At 35.1% G+C, this 20,728-nt stretch overlaps 1 protein-coding gene across 1 annotated transcript in view; it reads left to right on the forward strand.

The window, feature by feature from the left end:
• The window catches only part of CYLC1 (cylicin 1), a 115,041-nt gene continuing 101,528 nt past the window's right edge, over nucleotides 7,216-20,728 (forward strand). The window contains exon 1 of the mRNA XM_021079847.1: nucleotides 7,216-7,367. Within this exon, the coding sequence (XP_020935506.1) occupies nucleotides 7,216-7,367 (152 nt within the window). The remainder of the gene's footprint in view (nucleotides 7,368-20,728) is intronic.

The following is a 20,728-nucleotide window of genomic DNA, read 5'->3' on the forward strand; positions in this document are numbered from 1 at the left end:
ATTGTATAATTTGAAATCAGGGAGTCTGATATGTCCAGAGTGATGTTCTTTCTTGAGATCATTTTGACTATTAGAAGTCTTTCATGATTCCAATAAATTTTATTTTATCTGGTTCTGTGAAAAATGACATTAGAATTTCAGCAGTCATTGCATTCAAGCTGTATATTGCTTTAGGTATTATGGCTATTTTAATAATATTAGTTATTCCAGTCCATATATGCACTATACCTTTCGAATCATTTGCATTGTCTTCAATTTATTCCATTGATATCTTATAGGTTTTAGTTATTACTTCTTTACTTTCCTTATTTAAATTTAATCATATCTATTTTATTCTTTTAAAAGCAATTGTAAAAGAGATTGTTTTGCCTTAATTTATTTTTCTGATAGTTCATTATTAATGTATAGAGACACAATGGACTTTTGTATTTTGCTTTTGTATACTGCAAATTTACTGAACTCATTTACCAGTTCTAACATTTTTGCTGGCATATTTATGGCTTTCTATAGTGTAATATGTGCAACAGTGACCGTTGTACTTATTTTCCAATTTGGGTGATTTTATTTCTTTTTCTTGACTAATTAATATGGCTAGGATTTCCAATATGATGTTAACTAAAAGTTTTGAGGATGGGCATCTTCATTTGCTTCTTATCTTTGGAGGAAAATCTTTCAGATTTTTACCATTTTGTATGCTCTTATTCTTGAGTTTTTCATATATATTTTTATTATTTTAAGATAAATTTCAGGAGTTCCCGTCATGGCGCAGTGGTTAACGAATCCGACTAGGAACCATGAGGTTGCGGGTTTGGTTCCTGCCCTTGCTCAGTGGGTTAACGATCCGGTGTTGCCGTGAGCTGTGGTATAGGTTGCAGACGCGGCTCGGATCCAGTGTTGCTGTGGCTCTGGCGTAGGCCGGTGGCTACAGCTGGATTCAACCCCCAGCCTGGGAATCTCCATATGCCGTGGGAGCAGCCCAAGAAATAGCAACAACAACAACAACAAAAGACAAAAGACAAAAAAAAAAAAAAAAAAAGATAAATTTCACTTTATACCCACTTGATTAAGAAATTTTATCACAAATCATTGTTGAATTTTGTCAAATGCTTTTTCTGCATCTATTATGATCACCTATGATTATTACATGGTTTTTATTCTTTATTTTGTCAATGTGATGTATCATTTTGATATATTTATATGTTTTATCATTCTTGCATCCCTGGAATATATCCCACTTGACCATGGTGTATGACCCTTTTAAAGTATTGTTGAAGTAGATTTATTGAAATTTTATTGAGGATTTTTGCTTCTATTTTTATCAGTGATTATTGGCCTGTATTTTCTTTTTTCATGGTATCCCTGTCTGGATTTGATATTAAGAGTCATGCTGGTCTTATGAAATGAGTTTTGAATCATACGCTCCTATTCAATTGTTTGGACGAATTCAAGAAAGATAAGCATTAAATCTTTGAATAGTTGGTATAATTCCCCATTGAAGCCCTTTGGTCCTAGGCTTTTATTTTGGAGACAACTTTTTTAATGATTCAACCTTCTTACTAGTAATCTGTCTATGAAGATTTCCCATTTATTCATGATTCGGTCTTTAATAATTGCATGTTTCTGAGGAAGTATCCATTTCTTTTCTGTTGTCCAATTTGTTGACGTAAAATTGTCCATTGAAATATCTTATGGTATTTTTTATTTCTGTGGTATCATTTGTAATTACTCCTCTTTTATGTCTAATTTTATTTATTTGTCTCCTCTCTTTCTTGCTGAGACTAGCTAAAGAATTGTCCATTTTGTTTATGTTTTCAAAGAACAGCTCATAGTTTTATAGATCTTTTCCTTTTTGTTTCTATTTCATGTATTACACTTAGCTCTTTATTATTTTCTACTCTTTACTAACATTGGGTTTTATTTGTTCTTCTTTTTCTAGCATTATTCAGTGTAAAGTTAGATTGCTGGTTTTTTTTTCTTGTTTCTAGATGTAGGCCAGTATCATTCTAAACTTTCCACTTAGAACTGCTTTTGCTAAGTACCATGGATTTTGAAATTGTATATTTCCATTTTTGTCTCAAGGTATTTTATATTTGTCTTTTTATTTCTTCATTGATCTATTGGCTATTCAGCAGCATGTCTTTTACTGTTAATACATGTGTTTTTATTCTAATTGTCTTATTTTAATTGACTTCTAGTCATATTATTGTGGTGAAAAAAAGATGCTTGATATGATTTCAGTCTTCTTAAATTTATTCAAACATATTTTGTGGCCTAACATGTGATCTATCCTGGAGAATGTTACATGTGCATTTAATAAGAACTTGTACTCTGGTGTTTTTGTATAGAATGTTCTCTATATGTTTAAAGTACATCTGGTATAATGTGTCATTTAAGGCTGATGTTTCCTAGTGAATATTTTCTCTAAATAATCTATCCAAAGATGGCAGTGAGGTAATAATACCCCCACTATTATTGTATTATTTTTAATATCTACCTTTAGGTATGAAAATATTTGCTTTATATATTTAGTTGCTATACCAATATACTCTTAATAGCCAAATCTCCTCATCATTTCCCAGTTTGTAGATTAATAATTTTCTATATTAATATGTTGGTAAGTTAGATACTAAGAATTTATACAAAGTAATATTACTTTGGTAAAATCTCCATGGTCCAGATATATCTAGACTTAATCCTTGAAGATCTATAATCAAGACACACTAAGAAGCAAATCAATGAAGAGTATATTATCAATAACTGACATACAATAAGTTGTCCAGGACAAAGCAATCTTAAGAAAAATGAACAAAGATAGAGACATCACATTCTCTGGTATCAAACTAAACTACAAAGCTACAGTATTCAAAATAGCTTGGTACTAGCAAAAAACCATGAGTCAATAGAAAATAAACCCACATTTGTTTATTTATTTTTTTATTTTTATTTTTTGCTTTTTATGGCTGCACCCATGCCATATGGAGGTCTCGCAGGCTAGGAGTCAAATTGGAGATGTTCCAACCTATGCCACAGCCACAGCAATGCAGGATCCAAACCACATCTGTGACCTATACTGCAGCTCACACCAACACTGAATCCTTAACCCACTGAGTGAGGCGAAGGATCAAACCACCAACCTTATGGCTACCAGTCAGATTTGTTTCTGCTGTGCCACAATGTGAACTCCAATAAACCCACATTTGTATGATCAATTAATCTATGAAAAGGAGATAATAATATATAATAGGGAAAAGACAGTCTCAAGTAAATGTTAGGAAAAGCGAAAAGTGAACTACATGCTAAAGAATCAAAGTGAATTAATTTCTCACACCAGATAAAAATAAACTTAAAAGGGATTAAAGTCTTAAATGTAAAGCACAACCATAAAATTCTGAAAAGAAAATATAGGCAGTATGCTCTTTAACATCAGTTCTGGGAATATTTTTAAAAAATGTTTCCTGTAATACTCAATGGAGAAAAGCTGAAAGACTTCCCACTAAAATCTGGAAAAAGACAGGGATGCCCACTCTCACCACTGCTGTTCAACATAGTATTGGAAGTCTTAGATGCAACAGTCAGACAAACAAAAGAAATAAAAGGCATCCAAATAGGAAGAGAAGAGATAAAACTGTCACTCTATGCAGTTGACATGATACTATATATACAAAACCCTAAGGACTCAACCCCCAAACTACTTGAACTAATCAACAAATTCAGCAAAGTAGCAGGATATAAGATTAACATTCAGAATTCAGGCATGTTTCTATATACTAAAAATGAAACTTCAAAAAAGGAATACAAAAGCACAATATCTTTTAAAGTTACAATCAAAAGAAATCAAATACCTGGGAATACACTTGACCAAGGAGTCAAAGAAGCTATATGCTGAGAACTATAAAATATTAATCAAGGAAATTAAAGAAGATGTATAGAAATGGAAAGATATTCCATGTTCCAGGATTAGAAAAATTAATACGGTAAAAAGGGCCTTACTACCCAAAGCAATCCACAGAGTCAATGAAATCCCTATAAAATTACCCATGACATTTTTCACAGAACTAGAACAAACTACCACAAAAGGCCCAGAATTACCAAAGCAATCCCGAGAAACAAAAACAAAGCAGGAGGCATAACTTTCCCAGACCTCAAGCAATATTACAAAGCCACAGTCATCAAGACAGTGTGGTACTCATATGAAATCAGACATACAGACCAATGGAACATAATAGGGAATTCAAAAATAAACCCAGACAGCTACAGTCAATTAATCTTTGACAAGGAGGCAAGAACATAAAATGGGAAAAAGACAGTCTATTCAGCAAGATCTGCTGGAAGAACTGGACAGCTGCTTGTAAATCAATGAAACTAGAACACACCCTCACACCATGCATGAAAATAAACTCCAAATGGCTGAAAGACTTAAATATAAGACAAGACACCATCAAATCCTGTAAGAGAACATAGGCAAAACATTCTCAAAATCAACCTTACAAACGTTTTCTCAGGGCAGTCTCCCAAAACAACAGAAATAAAAGCAAACATAAACCAATGGGACCTTATCAAACTGACAAGCTTTGGCACAGCAAAGGAAATCAAAATGAAAACAAAAAGACAACTGACATAATGGGAGTAAATAGTTTCAAATGATGCAACTGACAAGGGCTTAATCTCTAGAATATACAAATGACTTATACAACTCAACAGCAAAAAAACCAACGACCCAATGGCACAATGGACAAAAGAACTGAATAGACATTTTTCCAAAGAATATGTACAGATGGCCAATAAGCCCTTGCAAAAATGCTCAAAATCCCTGCTTATTAGATAAATGCAAATCAAAACTACCAGGAGTTCCCACCTCACACCAGTCAGAATGGTCATTATTAATAAGTCCACAAATAACAAATGCTGGAGGGGGTGTGGAGAAAAGGGAACCCTCCTGCACTGCTGGTGGGAATGTAAGCTGGTATAACCACTAAGGAGAACAGTATGGAGGTACCTTAGATAGCTATACATAGAACTTTCATATGACCCAGCAATCCCACTCTTGGGCATAGATCCAGACAAAACATTCCTTGAAAAAGACACATGCACCCGCCGGTTCATTGCAGCACTATTCACAATAGCCAAGAGCTGGAAACAACCCAAATGTCCATCAACAGATGATTGGAATAGGATAAAGTGGTGTATATATACCCAATGGAATACTGATCAGCCATAAAAAAGAACAAAATAACGCCATTTGCAGCAGCATGGATGGAATCGTAGAACCTCATACTGAGTGAAGTCAGTCAGAAAGAGAAAGACAAATACCACATTATATCACTCATATCTGATATCAGCACAATTGAAACCTTCCACAGAAAAGAAAATCATGGACTTGGAGAATAGACTTGTGGTTGCCTCGGGGGAAGGGGAGGGAGTGGGAGTGATTGAGAACTTGGGGTTAATGGATGCAAACTATTGCTTTTTGATGGATTAACAATGAGATCCTGCTGTGTAGCACTTAGAACTGTGTCTAGATACTTACAACATAGCTTAGCAGTGGGGGAAAAAATTATGTATACATGAATGGGTAACTGGCTTCCATGCTATACATTGGTAAAAAAATTGTATTGGGGCAAATAACAATTTAAAAAATAATATATGTTTCCTTACACAAGAGAAACAAAATTAAAAGTGAAAAATATCACTATCTCCAACTAAAAAGCTTTGTGAAGAATAGGAAACTCTCAATAAAGTGAAAAGGCCATCTACTAAATAAGTACTTTAAATTACTTATCCAATAAGATGTTAAGATACAAATATGCAAGTACAAAGTAAATATCAAAACAAGTTGTAAAACAATCCAATTTAAAAATGGCCAGAGGATCTGAATAGATTTAAAAAAAAATATTATACATATTGCTAACAGACACATGAAAAGATTCTCAACCTCATTAATCATTAAGGAAATGCAAATAAAAACCACAGTTAGATACCACCTCACACCTGTCAGAATGGCTTTCATCAAATTGACAACAGATAACAAATTCTAGAGAGTGAGAGGACAAAAAGGAATCCTTGTGTACTCTTGGTTTGATGGTAAATTGGTGTAGTCACTATGAAAAACAGTATGGGGCTTCTTCAAAAAAGTAAAAATAGCACTTCCATAATACCCAGCAATTTAATTTCTAGGTATTTACCTGAAGAAAACAAAAACACTAATGTGAAAACATACATGTGCGCCAATGATTTCACAGCCTTGATTACAATAGCTAAAATATGGAAGACCTAAGTGTCTGTTGATAGATAAATGGACTAAGTTGCAGTGTATATCTATACATACATATATAGATAAGAATATTACATATTACTCAGTCATTTTAAAAAATCTTGCCTTTTTTCACAACATAGATATATCTAGTTGGTATTATGTTAAGTAAAATAAGTCAGGAAAAAAATAAATACTATATTATTATCTCACTTATATGTGAAATCTAAAAAGCTAAAGAGACAAACAAAACAAAATGAAAATCAACTCCCTGATACAGAAAACAAATGTTTGGTTGCCAGAGGGGAGAAGGCCGTGAAGGCCAAATAGGTGCAAACCTGAGGAGAACATGATGGTGGAATAGTAGGACAGTGATCTCACCCCCCCATGAACACATCAAAAATACATCTACATGTCAGCGCCACATGAGTAGGCCTACCCTCTATGGCTGCTAGCTCCTCCCCATCTGAGGGGAAGCCCTACAGGCAGCAAGCTGTCCTACTACTCCAGATTCGGAGAAGGCCCTCAGCTGCTAGAGCATGGGTGAAGAAGGTGTTGAGCTTCCAGATTTGGATTACCTGTAAACCATGACTCCCATCATCTTTGTAGACTTTGATAACTGGTCCAACTTTTTTGGTCATCTACCAGGGCATCTTAACCAAGGAACTTTTATTTGTGGCCTTCAAGGAGGAAATGCCAACTGGAAGCCTCCCATCAACTGTAAGATCTATAATTACCTGAATACAATTGGATGCTTCTTCCTTCATCCTCGCTGTAGTAAAAGAAAAGATGCTTCTCGTTTCCCCATTTGTATGCATGCTGGCCATCGCAACAAACAACTGCCCAAGCAAATTCCTTTCACCATTCTCTATGGAGATCAAGGTTTTCTGGAGCCAGAGAATCAATTTAAGAAGACTCAGAGGCCAGCACATATACTGAACCCTCACCACTGAGAGGGAGACATGATGTGTGCCATGTTAAATAGTGTATCTGATACCACCAAAGAATGTGATAGTGATGATAACCTGGGTATCCGAAGTACTTCAATGGGAGAAGAATTCACATCCACAGAAGATGTGAAATTAGAAGAAGCAATTAGAAGAAGTCTTGAGGAAATGTAATTAAAGATATTACCACACAACATCAGGTGGCATTGAAGACACTCAGGATAATGAATTTTTGAGTTTTTTAAAGGAGATTAGAAATCTGATAGTACAGATGTATTTGAAAACACGCTTTTTTTTTGCTTTCATATTTCAAAATATGATATTGCTTTGTATTTTTGTGCTACTTTGCAAAAAAGTATAAATAAATAGAATACATGTTCATGCAAATACAAATCATGTGTTCTAATATAGGTATCACCACTTCCCAGTTAATGTTGAAGTCATATATTTAGGTTAAAGGAATTTAAAAAAAAAGAAAGAAAATCTCTTGACTGTTGTTTACTTGTTTCCCAAATAGAATTTGTTTTTTAATTTTATTTGTACTGTACAGATGATTCTAGCTTATTTTTTTAGGAGTGAAAATGAATATAAATAAAGCTCCTATAGCTCACTTCTTCTGTAAAGCCTACTTCTGATGTGACACTAATACATAATGCCTTTGAGATCTTTGATTATGATTATTGGAAGAGAGTGATGGAAAGTGATCATGGAAACATGAAGTTCTATCAGCAGTGTTATCTGTGGGTATCAGATGGACATTCCTGCTTTAACCAGAGCAGCACAATGCTGGCATTTAAAAAAAGAACACCTAATTTCTTAGAAAGTATTAAAAAGAAACTTTTCTATCCCCTTTACCTGCTTAGACTTTTATGTGACTTGTATTAACTAATATTTAAAGGGAATTATGTAAAAATATTTGCATAGAATTAGACTTATTTCTAATAATATTGGTCCTTTTATATGCATATTTGTGTAATCATAGTATTCTTCAGATAATAATGTTGAAGTTCTGCTCAGGAGTAATCTTCCTTTACTCTTTAAAATTTCTGTTTCGTATGGAAGTATCTTTATTTTAGTTATTCATTAAATTGTCAATTTCCCACAGCTGGTATTACACACTTAATTTGTAAATGTTGAGGCCCCACTGTGACTAATAACAATATTTCATAATTAGATGACTCAGAAGAGGCTTGTCATATTATCTTGTGCATATGCTTCATGTTACTTGAACAGAAATGTCATCTCTATAAATATTTTGACTTAGTAATTACTTACCAAACTTAAAATTTTCTATAAGTATAAATTTTTCTTTATGAAAAAAAAAATCATGGCTAGAACTTTGTTTTTTCTCTACAACTAGATAATTTAATGTGAAATAATGTTACTTATTTTTTTGGTTCACATTGAAAACCGATTTGTTCGTATTTCTTTTTTTTTTTTTTTATTTTCCCACTGTACAGCAAGGGAGTCAGGTTATCCTTACATGTATACATTGCAATTACAGTTTTTTCCCCACCCTTTCTTCTGTTGCAACATGAGTATCTAGACATAGTTCTCAATGCTATTCAGCGGGATCTCCTTGTAAATCTATTCTAGGTTGTGTCTGATAAGCCCAAGCTCCCGATCCCTCCCACTGCCTCCCCCTCCCATCAGGCAACCACAAGTCTCTTCTCCAAGTCCATGATTTTCTTTTCTGAGGAGATGTTCATTTGTGCTGGATATTCGATTCCAGTTATAAATGATATCATATGGTATTTGTCTTTGTCTTTCTGGCTCATTTCACTCAGTATGAGAGTCTCTAGTTCCATCCATGTTGCTGCAAATGGCATTATGTCATCCTTTTTTATGGCTGAGTAGTATTCCATTGTGTATATATACCACCTCTTCCGAATCCAATCATCTGTCGATGGACATTTGGGTTGTTTCCATGTCCTGGCTATTGTGAATAGTGCTGCAATGAACATGCAGGTGCATGTGTCTCTTTTAAGTAGAGCTTTGTCCGGATAGATGCCCAAGAGTGGGATTGCAGGGTCATATGGAAGTTCTATGTATAGATTTCTAAGGTATCTCCAAACTGTTCTCCATAGTGGCTGTACCAGTTTACATTCCCACCAGCAGTGCAGGAGGGTTCCCTTTTCTCCACAGCCCCTCCAGCACTTGTTATTTGTGGATTTATTAATGATGGCCATTCTGACTGGTGTGAGGTGGGAACTCCTGGTAGTTTTGATTTGCATTTCTCTTATAATCAGTGATGTTGAGCATTTTTTCATGTGTTTGTTGGCCATCTGTATATCTTCTTTGGAGAAATGTCTATTCAGGTCTTTTGCCCATTTTTCCATTGATTGATTGGTTTTTTTGCTGTTGAGTTGTATAAGTTGCTTATATATTCTAGAGATTAAGCCCTTGTCAGTTGCATCCTTTGAAACTATTTTCTCCCATTCTGTAAGTTGTCTTTTTGTTTTCTTTTTGGTTTCCTTTGCTGTGCAAAAGCTTTTCAGTTTGAGGAGGTCCCATGGGTTTATTTTTGCTCTTATTTCTGTTGCTTTGGGAGACTGCCCTGAGAAAATATTCATGATGTTGATGTCAGAGAGTGTTTTGCCTATGTTTTCTTCTAGGAGTTGGATGGTGTCCTGTCGTATATTTAAGTCTTTCAGCCATTTGGAGTTTATTTTTGTGGATGGTGTGAAGGTGTGTTCTCGTTTCATTGCTTTGCATGCAGCTGTCCAGGTTTCCCAGCAATGCTTGCTGAATAGACTTTCCTTTTCCCATTTTATGTTCCTGCCTCCCTTGTCAAAGATTAATTGACCATAGGTGTCAGGGTTTATTTCCGGATTCTCTATTCTGTTCCATTGGTCTGTCTGTCTGTTTTGATACCAGTACCACACTGTTTTGATGACTGTGGCTTTGTAGTATTTCTTGAAGTCTGGGAGAGTTATGCCTCCTGCTTGGTTTTTGTTTCTCAGGATTGCTTTGGCGATTCTGGGTCTTTTGTTGTTCCATATAAATGTTTGGATTGTTTGTTCTAGTTCTGTGAAAAATGTCATGGGTAATTTGATAGGGATTGCATTGAATGTGTAGATTGCTTTGGGTAGGATGGCCATTTTCACAATATTGATTTTTCCAATCCAGGTACATGGTGAAAGCAGTGTTCAGAGGGAAATTTATAGCAATACAGGCCTTTCTCAAAAAAGAAGAAAGATCCCAAATTGACAACCTAACCCTCCACCTAAACGAATTAGAAAAAGAAGAACAAAAAAGTCCTAAAGTCAGCAGAAGGAAGGAAATTATAAAGATCAAAGAAGAAATCAATAAAATAGAGACTCAAAAAACAATAGAGAAAATTAATAAAACCAAGAGCTGGTTTTTTGAAAAGGTCAATAAAATTGACAACCCCCTGGCCAGACTCACTAAAAAGAGGAGAGAAAGAACCCAAATCACCAAAATTAGAAATGAAAAAGGAGAAATCACAACGGATACAGCAGAAATACAAAAAAACCATAAGAGAATACTATGAACTACTGTATGGCAACAAGTTTGACAATCTGGAAGAAATTGACAATTTTCTAGAATCTTACACCCTGCCAAAACTGAATCAAGAAGAAACAGACCAACTGAACAGACCGATCACTAGAAATGAAATTGAAGAGGTCATAAAATCACTCCCTACAAATAAAAGTCCAGGACCAGTTGTCTTCACAGGTGAATTTTATCAAACATATAAAGAGGAATTGGTGCCCATCCTACTTAAACTCTTTCAAAAGGTTGAAGAAGAAGGAATACTCCCAAAGACATTCTATGAGGCCACCATCACCCTCATTCCAAAACCAGACAGAGATACCACCAAAAAAGAAAACTATCCGCCAATATCATTGATGAATATAGATGCAAAAATTCTCAACAAAATCTTAGCCAACCGAATCCAACAACATACCCAAAAAATTATACACCATGACCAGGTTGGGTTCATCCCAGGTTCACAAGGATGGTTCAACATATGCAAATCAATCAGCATCATACACCACATTCACAAAAAAAAAGGTCAAAAATCATATGATCATCTCAATAGACGCAGGAAAAGCATTTGACAAAGTTCAACATCCATTCATGATCAAGACCCTCGCCAAAGTGGGTATAGAGGGAACATTCCTGAACATAATCAAAGCCATTTATGATAAACCCACAGCAAATATAATACTCCATGGGGAAAAACTGAAAGCCTTCTCACTTAAATCTGGAACAAGACAGGGATGCCCACCCTCACCACTGCTCTTCAACATTGTTTTGGAAGTCTTAGCCACAGCAATTAGACAAACAAAAGAAATAAAATGCATCCATATAGGAAGAGAAGAGATCAAACTGTCACTGTATGCAGACGACATGATACTATACCTAGAAAACCCTAAGGACTCAACTCCAAAACTCCTTGAACTGATTAATAAATTCAGCAAAGTGGCAGGATATAAGATTAACATTCAGAAGTCAGTTGCATTTCTGTATACCAGCAATGAAACATTAGAAAAGAATACAAAAATACGATACCTTTTAAAATTGTACCTCACAAAATCAAATACCTCGGAATACACCTGACCAAAGAGGTAAAGGACCTATATGCCGAGAACTATAAAATTTTAATCAAAGAAATCAAAGAAGAAGTAAAGAAATGTTTGTATTTCTTAAGATATCAGTTCTAGTTCCCTGGTGGCTCAGAAGGTTAAGGACCTGGTGTTGTCACTGCTGTGGCTTGGGTTAAATCCTGGCCCCAGAATTTTGGCCCCTCCCCCCAAATGTCAGTCCTGGCCTACCTCCTTGCAGGTTTTTTTTAATGTAGCCATCATAGCTTGAGAATGTACCAGTCATTCTTCCAGAATGACCACATTGTATTTTTGCTTGTTAAAGGACTTAAGCAAGGCTTTGGGAGGGAGTCACTGGGCCACACTTTAAGGACATCTGCAGGAGTGCACTCAAGAGTGAGGCTCAGAAAGGATGTCTAGCAAGAAGATGCTCTGGCAGATGCCACTGAGAGGTGTCACAGCAGACGGGATGCAGCCCATGTTCTGGTAGTAGGCTTCTGAGCTGTGAATGGTTGAGAGGAGCTGAGGCTTTTTCTATGACAGGAGTAGGCTGTTTCACCATGACCCTTAAAATGTGGTAACTAGGTTGTTTAATGTTTTAATTAAGAAAAGTCACTGATTGTATATCTACTTACTAAGCAATTAAAATCACTTTAAAATGAAAAAAATACATCTACATATGGAAGAACTCTTACTGAAAACAAAAGGGACAGTGGCTGAAAGACTCTTCTGCAACCAGGGCTCTAAAGAAAAATCCTCCCAGAGTCCAGTAGAAAGGGAGAAGAAGTAATCAGATTGGGACTTGTGCCCTTAGCAGGGGATACTGAATAGGAAGGGGATATCATGGTCTCATAAATCCTCAATGGGAACATGAAGTTTCAGCCACATAGGATTACACCCTAGTTCTGAGTTCCAGCTCCAGGAATAAGAGTGTCATTAGCTGGTTTGAAAACCAGTAGGATTTACAAGAAGGATTTTAAGAAACTGAGACTCCACTCATGAGGAAATTGCACACATTTTGCTTATTCCTGGGAAAAAGGCACAAGAAGAGGATAGAAAGTGCCCAGGACTCTGGTCACATTCTCATCCCCATGTGGGATCTGCCCAGCATTATATAATTGCCCCTGCACTTCCTACTTGGCCAAAGATCTCCACTGGGGAAGGAACTGACATCATTGAGGACAGAGCACAATCAGCTGGGACAGAGCTAGCTTGGATCCATCACTGCATATGAATGGGTAAAGGACATCTATTTTTGGTGTTTACAAAGGAAGTGGATTGAGGGATGTCTGGGGCTCTGAATAGTGTGCTAGGACCACCCCAGAATCCACTGTGTCCTTGTTGTATGCCTGCTTCAGCACATTTTGCTTCAGTGTTGCTCTCCATGGGGGTAAATGTACTGATATCAGGAGGGGAGAGCATGTGCATTTAGAAGTAATGTAACCAACTAGGACTGAACTCTTAGGTTTTTTCTCAAGCACCTTAGGATACAACTCAACCTCAATAAGATGGAGAAGCCCAGTGATCATAGGAGAAGACACAGCTCATAACTGGCTCTGGATCTAACCCCTCTATCTCCAGCCCCATCTCCCACCAAGGTGAGAGCTTCCAGCACACCATGAGGGAGGACAAGACTCATGCTCACTTCAGATCCACCTTTTCCACAAAAGCCACTTGGCAAATGCAGACTGCCTAGGGACACTCCAACAATAAGTCACCCTTTCAAGGAATAGGTATATAATACATGTAATTTTACAAATACAGAGAGAGTTAAATAAAAGGAAAAGATATTGAATTTTTTCAAATGAAAGAACAAGAAAAAGAACCTTGAAAAAATTTAATGAAACAGACATAAAGAATTTATCAGGTAAAGAATTCAAAATATTAGTAAGAAGAATACTAACTGGAATAGGAAAAATAATAAATGATACAGTAAGAATTTTAACAATTAACTAAAAATATAAAAGGAAGCAGCCAGAGACTAAGAATGCAATAAGTGAAATGAAAAAGGAGGAATTAACAGTAAACTAGGTGATATAGAAAAATGCCTGTGATGTAGAAGATAAAATGATAATATAACTTAACCAGAACAGCCAAACTAAAAACAAATTTAATAACTTAGGAGAGAGTTTGAGGGACCTCTGTGACAACATCAAGCATACCAATATTTGCACTATAGGGGTCCCAGAAGGAAGAGTGAAAGAATGTGATCAGAAATATATTTGATGAAATTATGGCTGAAAAATTCACAAGGATAAATAAAGAAACAAATTTCCAGGTAGAGGAAGCATAGAGATTCAAAAAGAAAATTAACCCAAAGAGAACCACTCCAAGACATACCATATTTAAAATAGCAAAATTAAAGATAAGTAGAGAATTATGAAGTCATCAGGAGAAAAACAGTCACATACTAGGGAACCCCATAAAGCTATCATTTGATTTTTCCAAAAAAAAAATAACTTTTGCAGGCCAAGAGGGAGTGACTTGGTATATTTAAAGTGCTGAAAGGGGAAAAAAATTCAACCTAAATAAAACACTCTACCAAGCAAGGTTATCATGAAAAGTTAAGAGATAAAGATCGTCTCAGACAAACAAAAGTTAAGAGCCAACAAAATTAAACCAACCCTGTATGTAACATTGTCTTATCTAACTGGAAAAGAAAAGGATATAACAAGAACTAAGAATGTAAAGGAGTTCCTGTTGTGGCTCAGTGGTTAACAAACCTGACTAGCATCTATTAGGATGAGGGTCTGATCCTTGGCCTCACTCAGTGGATTAAGGATCTGGCATTGCTGTGACCTGTGGTGTGGGTTGCAGATGTGTCTCGGATCCTGCACTGCTGTGGCTGTGGCATAGGCAGGAAGCTACAGCTACAATTCGACCCCTAGTCTGGAAACCTCCACATGCCACAGGTGCACCTTCCACCCACCAAAAAAAGAATGTAAAGGAAAGGAGGAAAAATCCCACTAGTAATGACAAATGTACAGTAATGGATGTAGATCAAATACTTAAATTATTATGAAGAATAAGAAAACAAAAATTGTAAAATCAGCTATAACAAAGAGTAAATCTAGACATGAATATGTGAAATATAACATCAAAACATAAAATATAGGGGAATGGAGTAAAAGAGCTAGGTCACTCAGAATATGTTAAACATGAATGCCTGTCAGTTTAAAACAAGTAGATAGGGTTAGAGGTAAACACATATGAACCCCAGGGTAAACAAAAATAAAAGTCCTGTAATAGCTACACAAAAAAATAGACAGAAAGGACAGAATACCACTAAAGAAAATCATCAAACCATAAAGCAAGAAACTAGAGGAAAAGACAAGGAAGAACTACAAAAATAACCAAAACACAAGTAACAAAAAATGGTAATAAATGCATACCTATCAGTAATTATCTTATGTATCAGTGAAATAAATGGCCCAATGTAAAACCACAGGATGACTGATTGGATAAAAAAATAAATAAATCATCACTGATCTGTAAGCTGCCTACAAGAGACTTCAGAGTTAAGACACACAGAGACTGAAAGTGAGGGAATGGCAAAAGATATTTTATGCAAATGGAAATGAATAGAAATTAGGAGTATCAATATTCATATCAGATGAAGTAGACAGACCAAGAATGTCATTATATAATTATAAGTAGATCAATACAAGAAGAGGATATTATATTTGTTAGCATGTGTGCACCCAATACAGAAGCACCAAAATATATAAAGCATATATTGACAGACACAGAGGGAGAAATTAACTATACTGCAATAATAGTAGGGGACCTTCAACACCCCACTTACATCAAAGGACAGATCATCCAAATGGAAAATCAATAATGATAAAGTGGCCTTACGTGACAAAACAGATCAATTAGACTTAATAGCTATCTACAGGACATTCCATCCAAAAATCAGCAGAATACCCACTGTTTTCATGTGCACATGAAGTATTCTGAAGGATAGATCACATGCTAGGCCACAAAACAGATTTTAACAAATTTAGGAGAATAGAAATTATATTGAGCATTTTTTTCTGACCACAACTGTATGAAACTAGAAACTAATTACAGGATGAAAAATGGGAACAGCACAAACATATGGGACTAAATCACATGCTAAAAGAAAACAAATGTTTCAATGAAGAAATTAAAGAGGAAATCAGAAAACATTTTAAGACAAATGAAAATGGAAACCCAGCACTCCAAAATTTATATGATTCAACAAAAGAAGTTTCAAAAGGGTAGTTTATATAAATGAAGGCCTTCCTCAAGAAACAAGAAAAATCTCAAAAAAAAATCTGATCTAACCAACCATCAAAAGAAGGGAAAAAGAAGAATAAACAAAGCCCAAAGTCAACTAGAGGGAAGTAGATAATAAAATAACAGAAAAGAAAAAAATAAAATAAAGGCATGAAAATAGAAAAGACCAATGAAACAAAAACAGTTTTTTAAAAAAGATAAACAAATTTGATAAAACTATATCCAGGCTCAATAAACAGAGTAGACATAAATAACCACAATAAAAAATGAAAGAAGAGAAATAACAACTGATACCACAGAGAAAAAAAAACAGTCATAAGAGAATGCTATGAACAGTTATATGCTAACAAATTGGACAAACTGGAAGAAGTGGAAAAATTTCTAGAAATACAAAACCTGGCAAGACTGAATCAGGAAGAAACAGACAATCCAAACAGAGTGAACACTAGTAGTGAAATTGAATTTATAATAAACAAAACTCCCAGGAAACAAATGTTGAGGACCAGACAGCTTCACAGGGGGATTCTAACAAATATGTAAAGAATGAATAGCTATTTTTATTAAGCTATTACAAATCATTGAAGAGAAAGGAATACTTCCAAGCTTACTTAGAAAGCCACCACTGGCCTGATACCAAAACAGACAAAGACACTACAAATTCTACATCATAGAATTGCATATCAAAATCAATGTGAGATGTCATCTCACACCTGTCAGGATAGCTGTAATCAAAAATATCACAAACAGAAGTTCCTGTCGTGGCTCAGTGGTTAACGAATCTGACTAGGAACCATGAGGTTGTGGGTTTGATCCCTGGCCTTGCTCAGTGGGTTAGGGATCCGGCATTGCCATGAGCTGTGGTGTAGGTCACAGACATGGCTCAGATCCCGCATTGCTGTGGCTCTGGTGTAGGCTGGTGGCTACAGCTCTGATTGGACCCTTAGCCTGGGAAACTCCATATGCTGCAGGAGCGGCCCAAGAAATGGCAAAAAGACAAAAAAAAAATCACAAATAACAAATGTTGACAAGAATGGGGAAAAAAGAAAACACTTGTGCAATATCAGTGGAACTGCAAATTGGTATAGCCACTGTGTACAATGTTATAGAGAGTACTCAAAAAAACTAAAAATAGAATTACCGCATAATCAAGCAATTGCACTACGTGCTACATATTCATAGAAAACAAATGCACTAAGTAGAAAACATAAGTACACCCTAATGCTTACAGCAAGACTTTTATTTACAATTTCCAAGATATGGAAGCAACCTAAGAGTTAACAGATTAATGGTTAAAGAAGAAGTGGTATACATATACAATGGAATATTATTCAGCGTTTATAAAAAGAATGTATTTTTTCATTTAAAACATGGGTGGACATGAAGGATATAATCTCATGCTTAGTGAGATTAAAGACAAACACAAAATGTTATCATTTACATATGGAGTCTCAAAAATAAAATGAAAAAATTAAACCAGAAACAGACTAATAGATAACAAGATAATGTTTATGAGTTGGAGGAGGGATGTGGGAGGGGCAAGATTATTATAGGGGATTAAGAGAAACAAACTACTATGTTTAAAATAAATAAGCTAGAAACATATTTTGTATAACACAGGGAATGCTTAAAATGTTATTTTATAATAACATTAGATGGAGTACAATATGTAAAAATATTGAAGCACTGTGTTGTAACCTAAAAGAAATATGATTGTAAATCAATTACACTTCAATAAAATACATAAGTAATAAAATATTTTTTCAATTGTCTGATGTCTATGATTCCTCAGTAATTGTTTCCTTCAATTTAGTTCTTTGAGTGGGCCATGTTTATTGTTTATTTGTTTGTCTTATTTTTTTGTGTTGGATATTTCAAAAAACAAACAAAACCCACTTCTCCCAGGTTTGATATTTCAGCTTCGTGCAAGGACAGTTCTCTATTTAATTAGCTGGATGTTATTCAAGCCTTTAGCTCAGTCTGACTTGAAGCCTTAGTTTATTTCAAGCTTTTCTTTTGAACGTGTGTTTCCTACACCTGCGTGTGCTTCTGCATGCCTGAGAGGGGCTTTTGTAATTCACCTCTATTCATGACTGGTTTTTAACAGCTTAACAGCCCACAAAGCTTCACACCAGCTTTTCCTTAAGGCCTTATCTGTTCTATTGTTAGTCTCTGCTAATAATCTCTTGGCTGAGTCATCTGTAAGTCTTTATACCCCTTGAAGATTTTTTACTAGTGCCAACTGCCTTCTGCCACTTTTCACAACCTGAGATCTGTCATATCACTTCCATCCCGATCATTTCTTTAATCAAAACAGACACTATTTTTTCAAGCAGTCACACAAATTAGAACTTTAGAAAATAAAGTACACTCTAATCCTTCAAGTTTGAGGAAGTGAATTTAGAACTGGGTTGCTTTCACCTCCAAACCAAGACCACACTGCATCAGTGAGGTATGAGTCAAAGGTAAATTAAAATTTCTCAAATTTTCCTACAGTTTTCAACATAGCAATTTTAAATTGGACATTCACTTGATTGCTCTAGACTTTGATTGTTTTCCAGAACTCTGAATATATTATTTTATCTAGTTGCTGCTTTCCCAGAACTCTGAATATATTATCTAATTGCTAGTGTTTTTGTTTGTTTGTTTGTTTGTTTGTTTTTGACTTGGTAATAAAGGCCTGGGGCTTTCAAGTCTGGCATTTTCCTGATGTCCTATCTAAAAAAAATCCTTCTAGCTTTATGTTAGGGACCATTAAGTCATTTAGGTGTTCATTAAAACATTATGCCAGTTTTCATCAAAATCCAAGATTACAATTTTAAATTTAATAGTTTCTATAAGGAACTGATGAATATCTGTTATAGCTTCTCCCAGAAGAAATAAATTTTTGGACCAGACAGATCTGGGTTTATGTCTTGTCTCTTACTAGATAGATATTTTCTTCTTAATTTACCTCTTTGTGCTTCCATTTCCATATTAGCGAATCAGTATTATTATAATACTGAAATTCTCACATCATGGGATTGATGTAGGAATTAAATTAGATGATATATTCATAGTGCTTAGCATATATCCTGGTACATAATAAATTCATAAATAATCACTATTAATGTTTAAAATTAGTTTGTTTGACAGTGATTCATCTACTATCATTATTTTTTTCATAAAAAAATTCATGGGTCAAATTAAATTTTACAATTACAGGAGTTCCTGTGGTGGTGCAGTGGTTAATGAATCCAACTAGAAACGATGAGGTTGCGGGTTCAATCCCTGGCCTTGCTCAGTGGTTTAAGGATCCAGCATTGCTGTGTGCTGTGGTGTGGGTTGCAGACACAGCTCAGATCCTGTGTTGCTCTGGCTGTGGCATAGGCTGGCAGCTACAGCTCCAATTAGATCCCTAGCCTGTGAACCTCCATATGCCATGGGAGCAGCTCAAGAAAAGGCAAAAAAAGACAAAAAAAATTTTACAATTACACAATAGATTTAATGCTACAGATTCTTCTTTGGAATCATTTTTACAATACGATGACTATAATAAATTTAGTTAGAAAGACAGTTCGATATTCTACAGTGTTAAGCACAATTGCATCCTAGCATACTTTCTTTTTAATATCTACACTAATATCTTTGTAGAGAAAACAATTTGTATTTTCTGTACTGCAAGCAGTCTTAGCAGACTTTAAAATTATTAATAAATACTAGAAAGATCAGCCTATATTAAATACCTTTTTAAATTGGTCTTTATTCACCCAACATTTTTGTGATCAATCTTAACTCCATTCAACATATCTAAATATTTAATTTTGTGGAAGTATATTTTGAAATTATCTCATTTCCATCTCCTAATATAAATCATCTCATTCCTTTTCTTAAACTTAATTTTATTTGCGTATACTTCGCTTACAATGTGGTATTAATTTCTGGTGTATAGCAAAGTGAATAGTCATACATGGAAATATATTCATTCTTTCTCCTCGTATAGGTTATTGCAAACTATTCAGCAGATTTTCCTGTGATATACAATAGGTTCTTATTAACCATCTATTTTATACAGTAATGTGTATGTATTATTCCCACTCTTCAAATGCTTTCCTCCCCACAAAGGTTTCATGTATGGTAACCATGAAATTGGTCTAGAAATCTGAGGTTTTTTATGATTTTTTAAATAAGTTACTGTGTATTATTTGTATGATTCCACATATAAATATGATGATATGATAGTTGTCATTATCTTCCTAATTTACTTCACTCAATCTGACAATCTATAGTTGCATCCATGTTGCTGCAAATGACTTTATTTCATCTTCTTTATGGCTGAGTCGTATTCCACTGCATATATGTATCACATCTTCCTTATCCATTCCTCTATAGATGGACTTTTAGCATGCTTCCATGACATGGCTATTGTAGGTGGTGCTGCAGTGAATATTGTGGTGTATGTATCTTTTCATTATGATTTTTCCAGGATAGATGCCCAGGAGTGGGATGGCTGGATCATATTGTATTTCTATTTTCAATTTTTTAGGGCTGTCCATAATGTCCTGCGTAGTGGTTGCACCAATATACATTGCCACCAGAAGTGTAGGAGGGTTCCCTTCTCTTCATGCCCACTCCAGAATGTATTGGTTGTAAACTTTTGATGATAACCATTTTTTTTAATTTTTGTTTTTTAGGGCCACATCTGTGGCATATGGAAGTTC

The sequence above is a fragment of the Sus scrofa genome, chromosome X, assembly GCF_000003025.6.
Source record: "Sus scrofa isolate TJ Tabasco breed Duroc chromosome X, Sscrofa11.1, whole genome shotgun sequence".
Lineage (NCBI taxonomy): Eukaryota > Metazoa > Chordata > Mammalia > Artiodactyla > Suidae > Sus > Sus scrofa.